Genomic DNA, 10,935 nt, shown 5'->3' with positions numbered 1-10,935 from the left:
CAGAACTCCCACGGTTTTCTAATTCGGTTCTAGGACATCGGGTTCTAACCTTAGTCTCTTGGGGCTTGACCCTTGGGTTTCACCGGTTCATCGTCCTTTCATTAGTCACCTAGAGGTTCCTTATGCCAAGCTGATATGGTCGGTATCTCTCTATAAGGCGCTACCTCTACATGGCTATCTAGGACTACATGGTATCTAGCCTAGGGGTGTGCTGAATACCCCTACGCCCATATAGTCCTCCTATGGGGGGCGCGACCCAACCCGTTCCCATGCAGCTAATGGGCTGTACGACGTGGGGACACATTTCCCATGCGAAATGGCTAAGAGCAGTAAGGACTGATCAGGGACACTTGGTCCTCCCACGAAGCTATAGATACCGTTCTCACACTAGCAATATATGAACACTCCTAGGTACTTTCTTGCCATGGTGAACCGCTAAGTTCCTAGGGGAAAATTAAGTCTGGCTGGAGCGACATATCGCTCCTAACAATAATTCTCTAAGCTTGTCATAGAAATGGGCACTAGAAAATAACGGGGTGTGCATGCAACCGTCTTCTAACATCCTAATATTCATGCAAACTAGGCACGCCGGCTCAACGAGGCGATGGCCTCCATCCAGCACCCAAAACACGAAGTTCGCGCTCAATGGGGCAAATTCATCTATCGAGCACCCGGAACACGAAATACACAATTCCAACATAAATTAAACGCATGCAGACGTACAACGGAAGCTTACGGCATACAAGCAACACTCAGATAATTCACCCAACACATCATAACAATCCAGTTGATTAATCTCATTCATGGAGTGCTAATTTAAGACAAAATTACGAACATGCATACATACAATCCAAGCGAACCCTACAAGTATTTCTTCCTAAATACCGGGTGGTGACTTACCTGGTTGACGCGTGCCCTTTTTGCTAGCGTTTCTTTGCCCGTGAGGTGTCTAAAAGTACTGATTTCTTTAAATTAGGTCCCTATTCACGTAAGAATAGTATTAGAACTGGAATCGGGACAAAAATCGGGCAAACAGAAAATAATCGAGCCAAATTGGTCGTTCCACGCGCTCTCACGCGCCAGCAGCGCGCTGGGAGTGCGTGGTCACGCGCGCGGGAAGGCGCCAGTCGCAGGCTGCACGCGCGCCTGCCACGCGCGCCCACTTCCACGTAGTCGCGGGTCGGCCAGCCCGGTCTGGTCCGGTCGGAGTGGCTCGCATTGCAGTTCGGCCCAGCTTGCAGGCGACACGTGTCGACACCTCGCTGGAGCTGCGTTGCTCCAGCCGATGGTCGACGCGTGTCCGGCGCCTGTCGCCGCCCTCAACCGCTCGCCAACCGTTTGTTTTTTTTCTTCTTCTTTCTTCTTTCTTCTCTATCCTCTGAAAACCGAAATTCAGTCTATTTTTTTTCCGATTTTTATGTCTTTCGATCCGTAGATCGGATCGTTATGATTCCTTCGGTAAAGTTCTAGATCGTGTTACATGCCGTCCTAGTATTTTTTTTGTAATTTCTTTCTTGACTTCGGATGATTTAAGAACGTCGGAAGTTCACTCACCGTTCTCGGACGACTCTCGGATCTCTGCCTTCGGGTTGAGATCTCGGCCAAACTTCTTCACAGACCATGCTATTGTTGTTCCTAGATGAATATATCAAGATTTCAGATCTTGATTCACAAAGAAAAACCGTAGATTTGAGAAAACGTTCAAGATCCTTACACTGTTGGTTTTCCAATTTCTTGATGAAAAATGGGACTCCGGCCACCCACATTCTCTTTTCCCTTCCAAGAAAGGCTCCTTGCATCATGATCTTCACCAACTTGCATCATGATCTTCACAGGAATAGACTCCGACGGTAGTTTTCGGTGAGTCTTCCACCAGTTCATTATTCCTCCTCTCTCTAGGCTCTCTCTACCCCTTTCTCTCACTATTTCTCTCTTGCAGGACACTAGGTGGGGTTTCATTTGGACCCCTTAGGTGTTTGGGGGGCAAATTTACCTATTTTCCCTTCTCGACTTTTCCTATTTTTTTTTTCTTTTTCTATTTCTATTTCTCTTTCTTTGGATATTACAACCTGGAAATAAAGAAAAGAAAGAAAATACGATAGAGAAAGAGAGATTCCGAATAACGTCGGTGAGTTTCCAATTTTTCCGACGAGTCCCAAACCACCCCAAAATCGACGCCAAACACTCAGTTACCATCACGAGAAGGATCCCTAACGATAGGACAATAACTCAAGGTACATTTTGTGCCTATTCGTAAGCATCGTCGTTAGTAACTGAGGTCGAAAAATTGGGTTTTCCAAAACGTTTTTAGATATGTGGTTTTAGGAACTTTTAGGCCACAAAACTTCGAGGAAGGAAAGAGGGACGATAAACAGAGAGGAAAAGAAAGAAAGAGGAACGAAATCGGCAACAGAAATGCCGCAGGAAAGAGAGAGAAAACGTGCCAGAAAATTGTGCAGAAGTCGGGTAAGGAAGAAGGATCCATCGGATCTGGGTCAGCCCGAACTGAATACCCAAACCCGAGGCTCAACCCAATCTAAGTCCAACCCATGAAATCGAGGCCCAACTACAGTGGCCAAAACATCAATCTAGCCCAAAAGCCACGGTTCAGTTGAACCAACTCGAGACCAGACCCACGGTCCAATCGTACCCGCCTGTAACCCAAACACTTGCAGCCTAGTCCAGTAAACAGAGGCCCAACAACTAGCCCAGCCCAGTAGCCTTTTGCAGCAGCCGACTAGAACTAGAGTGTGACCCGCGCCTCGACCTAATGTGCACCACACGACGTGGCGCGTTCTGCTTTTACCACGTGGCACACAGCGGCGCAAGCGGTCCCTCAGCTGCTCTTCCGGTGGCTCCTAGTGATTGTTCGACTTGGCTCACCTGCTTTGGCCCGATTTCCACTATTTCGACCTTCTCGGACCTTTTTTTGGCCTCGCTTAAGATATTCGAGGCCGTTTTAGAGTCATATTTCACATTTCTTGAATTATTTGTAAATTAATTGTGAAATACTAACGGAAGGTGGCGAACGATGTGATAGGAAACAAACCCCGGTAACGTAGGAAGCAGCTCTCATGGAATAGGAACTTACATTTAGCTAATTACGGATTTCTTCGGCCAAGGCCAACCAAGTAAGTGGCCTTACTATAGGATAGACTAAAGATTGTTTGAATTATGATGATGTATTAGTATGACGTGCTGTAATGTATGTTAGACGTACATTATTTATGTTTTTATACATGACGTACATGTTATATTTGATGCACTTATTGGCTTCTATGATGAGTATGATATATGTATGACGATGTTATTAACAAGATCATGTTTTCCATGTTGAACATGTCTTATGATGTTGTGTGCCATATTGCATCATGTCGTAGATCGGCATAGGACACAACCCTAAAAGTAAGAAAATGATATTAATGTAAATATCCATGAGCACGTGTTACACAGTGTAACAAAGAGATTAGATTAGAGGGTTGTGTTAGAAGAGACGTATGATTGAATTTAGAGGGACCTCATGCATATTGTATGTTCATAAGCATAGGGCTACATTCCCTAGAGATGATGAGTGCGGACGTGCACCGTATGATGAGCGCGAATGCGCATAGGTGTGAATGCGCACATATGAGGGCGTTCATGAGGCGCATGACACTATGGGGTTCCGCTGACCTCTGGACGTCGCTACAGATTAGCTTGACAAGAGGGTCCAGGGGGTGTGCGAGCGCCCTGGAAATTCACACTCGCACATGTGAGTCGTGTGTAGGGAAGTACTACACATCCAATTTGTCCGAGACTTGAGACCACCCTTATGATGATTAGAGATAGGTCCCTAACTCATGATTGCATGTGTTTGCATTAGCATGGTCCCTATAGTGGGGTCACTTACCACTTACTGAGTATTTCTTCAAAATACTCAGGCTGTGTGCCATATTGTTTTTCAAGTAAAGGCAAAGTGCCGATGTACGATTGAGGGCGATATAGTGATCAGAGACTATGACGCATGCATAGGATAGTTGCATATTTAAAATTCCTAATCTTGGTTAGGACAGGGGGTTTGCATTTCATTTATTTAAATTATTTAATTATTTAATTATTTTTATCTTATTTTGAACTCTAGCTTGATGTTTGAAACGCATAAGACCGACAGTGTTTTCTAGTGATTTAATGTATTCTAAAGCTTTAAATTTTTTCGCTAATTAAGATGAGCATCTTTAGAGTTATACTCTACATTAGAGATGCGCATGAGACGTTAGTGGCGACTTTGGATATGTGGAAATTTAGGGTCATTACACACGAAGTCTTTCCAAACTTTGCCGCATAACCTATGTTATCCAATTGGCCAATAGAAATGAGATTCTTCTTGATATCATGAATATATTTATCCTTTAATGTCCACTAATTTCTTGTTGGAGTTTGTATGTTGACATGAGGGAGAAGAGAACATAATTTAAGTCTATCTCAAGGGAGAAGAGATCCACTGGTCGGGTTGGGTCAAACCCAACCCACAACCTATCTAAATCCACAACTTTAGCGCCATGATCCAACCCATCAACACCCTCGACTCAAACATCCATACCAGATGACCCAAGCTCATTACAAGACTAAGCTCACCAAACAAAGCCATGCAACCCACAATCCAGCTCGTAGATGTCATTTGCTCAACATTCGAAGTCTAGGTCCATCATCGTGTACACAACACACAAAGCAACATAGCCGATAGTTGTCAAAACCTAGGCTCAGGACACTTGACATACACAACTTAGCATTTGACACATGTTTAACTTTCTCCAAGTTGACGTCAAGCGAACAACGCTCGTGCGACTCGACAATGAACATTTGCCAAAATCAAGGATTTTGTTGTCAACAACGAGCATACACGACGTAGCATGTTAAATTCTGATCTCTCCTCCCTCCAGTCTCCAAGATTTTGTTGTCGGCAAGATATACATTCCCAAAATTTCATGATTTAAAATTTTGAAACAATCCTTACTTAGAAATGAATGAAGTAATGACCTGAATTCAAAATCTAGGATTCGGTCGAGTTGTCCTAACTAAGAATTAGAGCATCCTTTGTGTCTTCGGTTGAATTTACATAATCATCCTCATATCTAGATTTACGATTTTGTTTCCTCTTTGATTTTTCGTACATATTCGACAACACCTTCAACAAATTCGACGTTAGCTTCTCCTTGACGATATTGAACGCCACATTTTTGGACAGCGCAAATCAGATCCACGCTAAAGCCTACCAATCCTTGAATTTTCACTGCTCCGTGATCATGGTATCCGACTATACCCAGAAAGAGGCTCGCGAAGATCTTTCTAATATAGATTTGCATCCTGCAGAAACCAAAATCAGATCCATCAAACTTCTCAATTACAATATTTGAGCTTTCTATCTTCATAGATCATGGGAATCTCACCTAACGCTAATACTAGTGGTTAGGAGTGCACAACAACTCACATATTCAATCTAGATGGTTCAGTTTGCTATATAAAGTTATCTACTATACATAACTATCTACCCTATATAACTTTATAAGATATAACATTTTACTATACATGGTTGTTTACTGTATGTAACCATTTACTTTATATGTCATCTATCATACATAGTTTTCCTATCTATAACAATGGAGTAAGATATAAACAAGCAACAGACTACTTAACCTAACATTTCTCACAAAAAAAAAATTATGTTCAACAATCTGGTATCAGAGCAAGGTTAATATAGGTTGTCAGATCTTTTGAAACTCTTAGTATACTCTGTGATTGCAACTTTAATTGATCTTTCACATCACAAACGGTTTTTTAAGATTGTTAGCGAGTGAGTTTCTTTGTATCTTGAGTTGACTTTGCAAGTTTTATGTCGAAAACTAGCTTGTTTTCTATTACTGAGATACTGGCAATACGATTGGTGATCTCCAAATTGACGGAGGAATCAAGAAACTCAACAACAACAACAACTATAACATGTGGGTAACATGCATGATGTCTTATCTACAAAAACAAGATCTTTGGGAGGTCGTTGGCGAAAGCGAAATTACGCAGTCAGAGGAGGATGCTAATGACACCTTGTGCAAATGGAGAATTAAGACAGGCAAGACAATGTTTCCCTTAAAGACCACAGTCGAAGAAGAGATGTTGGAACACATTTGAGATGACAAGACACCGAAAGAACCATAGGACATGCTCATAATGTTTTTCTCAAAGAAGAATGATAAGAGGTTATAACTTTTGGAGAACGAGCTATTATCAATCTTACAACCCAACATGATGATTGCTTAGTACTTCGGTATGACCAAGTCGATCTGTTGAGATTACTGAACTAGATCCGAAATTCGTCATTGAGAAGCTCGAATGAAAAAGGATCATCATCCATGGATTGTGACCAGAATATAGAAGCTCATTATTGACGCTCAACCATCACTTATAGAGTTTGAAAATTTGCTAACAAGCTAAGAAACCATGACTAAACAAATGGGAGGCATCATGTTGAAGAGTGAAGAATAAGCACCCCACACAAGTAAAGTTGGAGTAACCATAAGCCGCATGGATACTACACAGGTAAGAAAACTTAGCCCCAACCATAATCCGCATGAAACACAAGTAAGAAAATTTCTTTGAGATTCGAATCACTCCACAAGAAAGATTAATCATGTCAATTTTGAATGATTTTAAACATAAAATCTAAACTACATATAATTGTAAAGAAACTTATTCTTTGGCTAAAGAAAGCACAAATGCTCTTTTTACTACATATTATAAGTCTATTTTACAAATATAACATACATGACTTTATATAGCCTCAAAATGAAACTCTCCACCTTCGTTAGGATTCAAGAGTTGTAACCTTCATAATATATCATTATAATTAGACACTATGTAAAAGTAACCTAAAAGTAAATAAGAAATCTTAAAACTTAAAATACATTAATGAAATACCATAAATCTAGTTTTCAATTATACACTATCAATTTGTAACCGTCTAAGAATAAATGAACCCCCACTTGAAGTATCTGGAAGCCTTTATAGCATAAATGAAACGTGATTCTTCTTGATTTTGCATATCAAAGAGTTCTTGGTTCATATCAAAAGTTCTCAAGGAAAGAGATTTGAAGGCATTTGCTACAACGGTGGAAAGAAGGGCCACATATCTAATGATTTCTTTCCCAAGAAAAATAATGTCGAAAGTAATGTGAAAACCTCTAAAATGAAGATGGAGGACGAATAGGATGGAGGGATACTATGTGCCTTAGAAGAAGACGAACTAGTACTCATGGCAATGGTGGGAGTGCATATCGATTATGAGGTTGACTCGAATGTTGATTCAAGATGCTCAACCGCATAACTGGCAATCAGAGAAAATTTTGAGACAAGAAAGAGTACAAAGGAAGTCATGTGGTACACATAGCCACAACAAAATTGTCAATTGCTCATATCGATAATGTGACAATCGTACCTGGTAAAAATCTGATATTGTGTTAATACATTGTGTTTATTATGTATCGACTATAAAGAAGAATTTTTTCTAAGTGTCACAACTAACAACATTGGGATACCACATCTTGTTCGAGATAAAAGATGTGAAAGTCATGAAGATGTTAAGATAACAGGAAAGCCAATGATAGAAGAGTGAAGAGTAGAGTCTATTTACGTGCTATCTATAGAGTTTCCTATGTAGACAAGGCTCAAAAGAATGAAACCATAGTTCTATGGCATGCAAGGTTGGGGCATGTTGACTACCACAAGTTGAAGGTGTTTATTGAGAAATTCATACTCAAAGGTTACTTCAACTTGAAGTTAAAACAGATGTTGTTTGCACTGGATGTCAGTATGGTAAAACTTATCAATTACCATACAAAGAGTCAAAGTTTAGAGCTAAGAAACCGTTAGAGTTAATTTGCTCTAATTTTTTCGGTCTAATGAAACAAACATCAATAAGTGGTATATGGTACATGGTGACGTTAATTGATAACTACCTGGAATATGTGTTGACTTTATTTATGAAAGAAAATTCTAACCCATTCTCAAAATTTAAATAATTCAAGACGACGATCGAAGGAGAAGTAGGAATGAAGATTTATTGCCTACGCTCAGACAATGACAGGGAATACACAACAAATGAGTTCGATCGATATTTAGATAAGTGTGGAATACGTCGTATGTTTACATGTGTCAACATGACAAAAAAATGATGTAATAGAAAGAAAGAATCAATATCTTGTAGAAATCTTTCAAAGCATGCTACAAGTAAAGATTGTCCCAAGAAGATTTTGGGTTGAAACTATGCTATATGTTGACTAAGTGATCAACAAGTTTCTCTAGCTAAAAATAGGTTTGGTCTCACTATTTGAGACACTATCGGACATAAACCTATTATTAGCTACTTTTGCGTATTTGGTTGCCTCTATCGAAGATAGAAGATTTGGCATGAAAAATGAGGAAATATCTCTACCCAACTAAATTTTTCATCTCAAATAATTTCAAGCAAAGCTAGTAGCTTCCGTGAGTGTCTTGTAAACTATTATTCATTGATGTTGATAAAGAGTGGTAAAACTATCATAGAGGTGACCTCTAGTCCAGACAAAATTAGATATGTAGTACTTCCCTACACACAACCCACACTTACGAGTGTGAGTCCCCAGACAGTTCAAACCCCTTAGGACCCATCATATTCGAACTAGTTGTCCGTAGCGTGATGTTTAGAGGTCAGCAAACCCTCGAACATCATGCAAGGCATGTCATCATCATCATCATAGTGTACGCGTCCGTACTCATCATCATAAGTGGAGAAGTAACCCGACGTATATAAACACACAATATGCATGTGATCTCTGTATTTTTCATCTTTAAATCATTCTTATGACACAAACCTATACAACATTCACACATGACTCTAAGTAACATGCATCCATTGACCTTTATATGTTCATCATCGTTAACATGAATTAGAGTTGTGTCTTAGAAAACTTATCGTCATGCATCATGACATTTAATACTTGCACATTTTCTTAATATGGAATATCATCATATTAAGTCATCTCATCATCATGCATCTTACATCATCATGTTATTATATCATCATCTCATATAATCATATACTCAAATCATCACATCATCACATCATCATATAACATAAAACATAAATGACACGTGCAAGGGCCATTGAACACATATCATCATCTCATATAATCATATACTCAAATCATCACATCATCACATCATCATATAACATAAAACATAAATGACACGTGCAAGGGCCATTGAACACATATCATCATACATACGGCAAGTTTTTCAACCGAATCGATATTAATACCACTTACTTAGTTGACCTTAGCCAAAGTTCTATCTTGCTCCAAATTTGTTTGCTTTCGTTCTTTGAATTCGTTCTCACTCATGTCAAGGCTTCACCTATTTTGAATGTTCACTTAATTGCCTGAATTGTATGTCTTCATTGTTTCTAAATTGTGTTTGTTAGTAAAACTTAAATTAAAAAGCATATCAACATTATTTCATGCTATTATTTGTTATAACATTATTTTTATACAATCAATTAAAAAAAAAATAGTTTAACTCTCTCCCAATCTTCCATTTTCTTTCCCATTTGTTTTTATTTATATTTATTATTATGGGAGCGACTTCATTTCTTCAAACTCATACAACACTCTTGCATTTAATTTCCCGGAGACGTAGAGAGAGGAGAGACAAATAATTCTAAAAAACTCTTTTTCTATTACACTCTACATTTCTCTCTCCTTTTTCTTCTTACTCTCTTAGTCTGTTTTTTTTACCGTGAAAACAAACAAACTAGTTTATAGGTTGAGCTAAAATTGGATATCACACATGCATCGTTTTCTAACCCACCTGTCCTTTCATTTTTTTCTATTTGGTATTTTCTTTCAAGCTCTGAATTCAAAGCTCGCTAAAATTAACAAAAAATAATAATAATAATAATAATAATAAATAAATAAATATCATTTAAGTTTATTCCAACAAAACTTCTCCATAAACTTAAATGCTATATACAATGATTCCACCTGCGCTGTTTTCATTTTCTCGAGTTCAGTCGTTGTTTCTTCAATTTCCTCTCCTTGTCCTCAAGCAGCAAACTGAGCTTGTCCTTTTCTGATGAGACTTCATTTAGAGCTTCTCGAGAACAGCCCATTTGAAACACCAACTCCTCATTTTTCCCGTTCTCAACCACGCTCGACTCAGACGTCATAGCTTCGTTTAGTTTACTCAATTCCCTTCGCAAGTCCACAACAACATTTTCAACTTCCATTTTTGCTTCCTCCATTTCGGTTTTATCATAAGTGAGTATCTCAATCGTGTGTCGTAAATTCACTGCCTCCTGTTGGACTCGATTCAGGTTCACGTCGAGTGAGTCTCTCTGTTGAGTTAGCATTTCTATATCTTTCTCCTCCCTCACTAGCTCGTCCACTAGAGCATCAATCTCCATTAACAAGTCATTCTGTTTCTCCATACCTTCTTCAACTTTCTTGACAAGTTCAGAGATTACCTTCTCATTCTCTTCCTTCTCCTGTTTGAGATAGGAGAAACTCTCACTCAACTCAGCAATTTCCTTCTCTGACCTTTCAACCTTCATTTCTAACTCTTTCTTTTCTTTTTCCATTTTCTCTTCCATTCTCATCCTCTTTCGGTTAGGTTTTGACATAACTAAGGCAGAAACATAAACAATTGAACTTCGAAGTGATGATATTATTGAATACTAAACTTCGCTTTTATAGCCTTACAAATAACCCTAAATAGAAACTAACTACAAATCTTGGAGACAGAAACAAATCTTGTAAACAAATTTGAAAAATAATTAAACTAGATCCCTAAAAATACTATGACTCTTTTTGACCTAATCAAATTCTTCTAATAATTCCTCCCTCGAACTTATTCTTCTGTGTCAAGAATTAG

The 10,935-nt window shown here is 38.8% G+C and overlaps 1 protein-coding gene across 1 annotated transcript; it reads right to left on the bottom strand.

The window, feature by feature from the left end:
- Window positions 1–10,057: 10,057 nt before the first annotated feature.
- LOC111450849 (myosin-7-like) lies at window positions 10,058–10,654 on the bottom strand. Its single transcript, XM_023091140.1, has one exon. The coding sequence runs from the start codon at window positions 10,652–10,654 to the stop codon at window positions 10,058–10,060; it is 597 nt and encodes a 198-aa protein (XP_022946908.1).
- Window positions 10,655–10,935: the final 281 nt, after the last annotated feature.

This window comes from Cucurbita moschata, unplaced genomic scaffold, assembly GCF_002738365.1.
Source record: "Cucurbita moschata cultivar Rifu unplaced genomic scaffold, Cmos_1.0 Cmo_Scf00012, whole genome shotgun sequence".
In the NCBI taxonomy this organism is placed as follows: domain Eukaryota; kingdom Viridiplantae; phylum Streptophyta; class Magnoliopsida; order Cucurbitales; family Cucurbitaceae; genus Cucurbita; species Cucurbita moschata.
The sequence above is the reverse complement of the archived record's forward strand: the minus strand, read 5'-3'. Positions and strand labels throughout refer to the sequence as shown.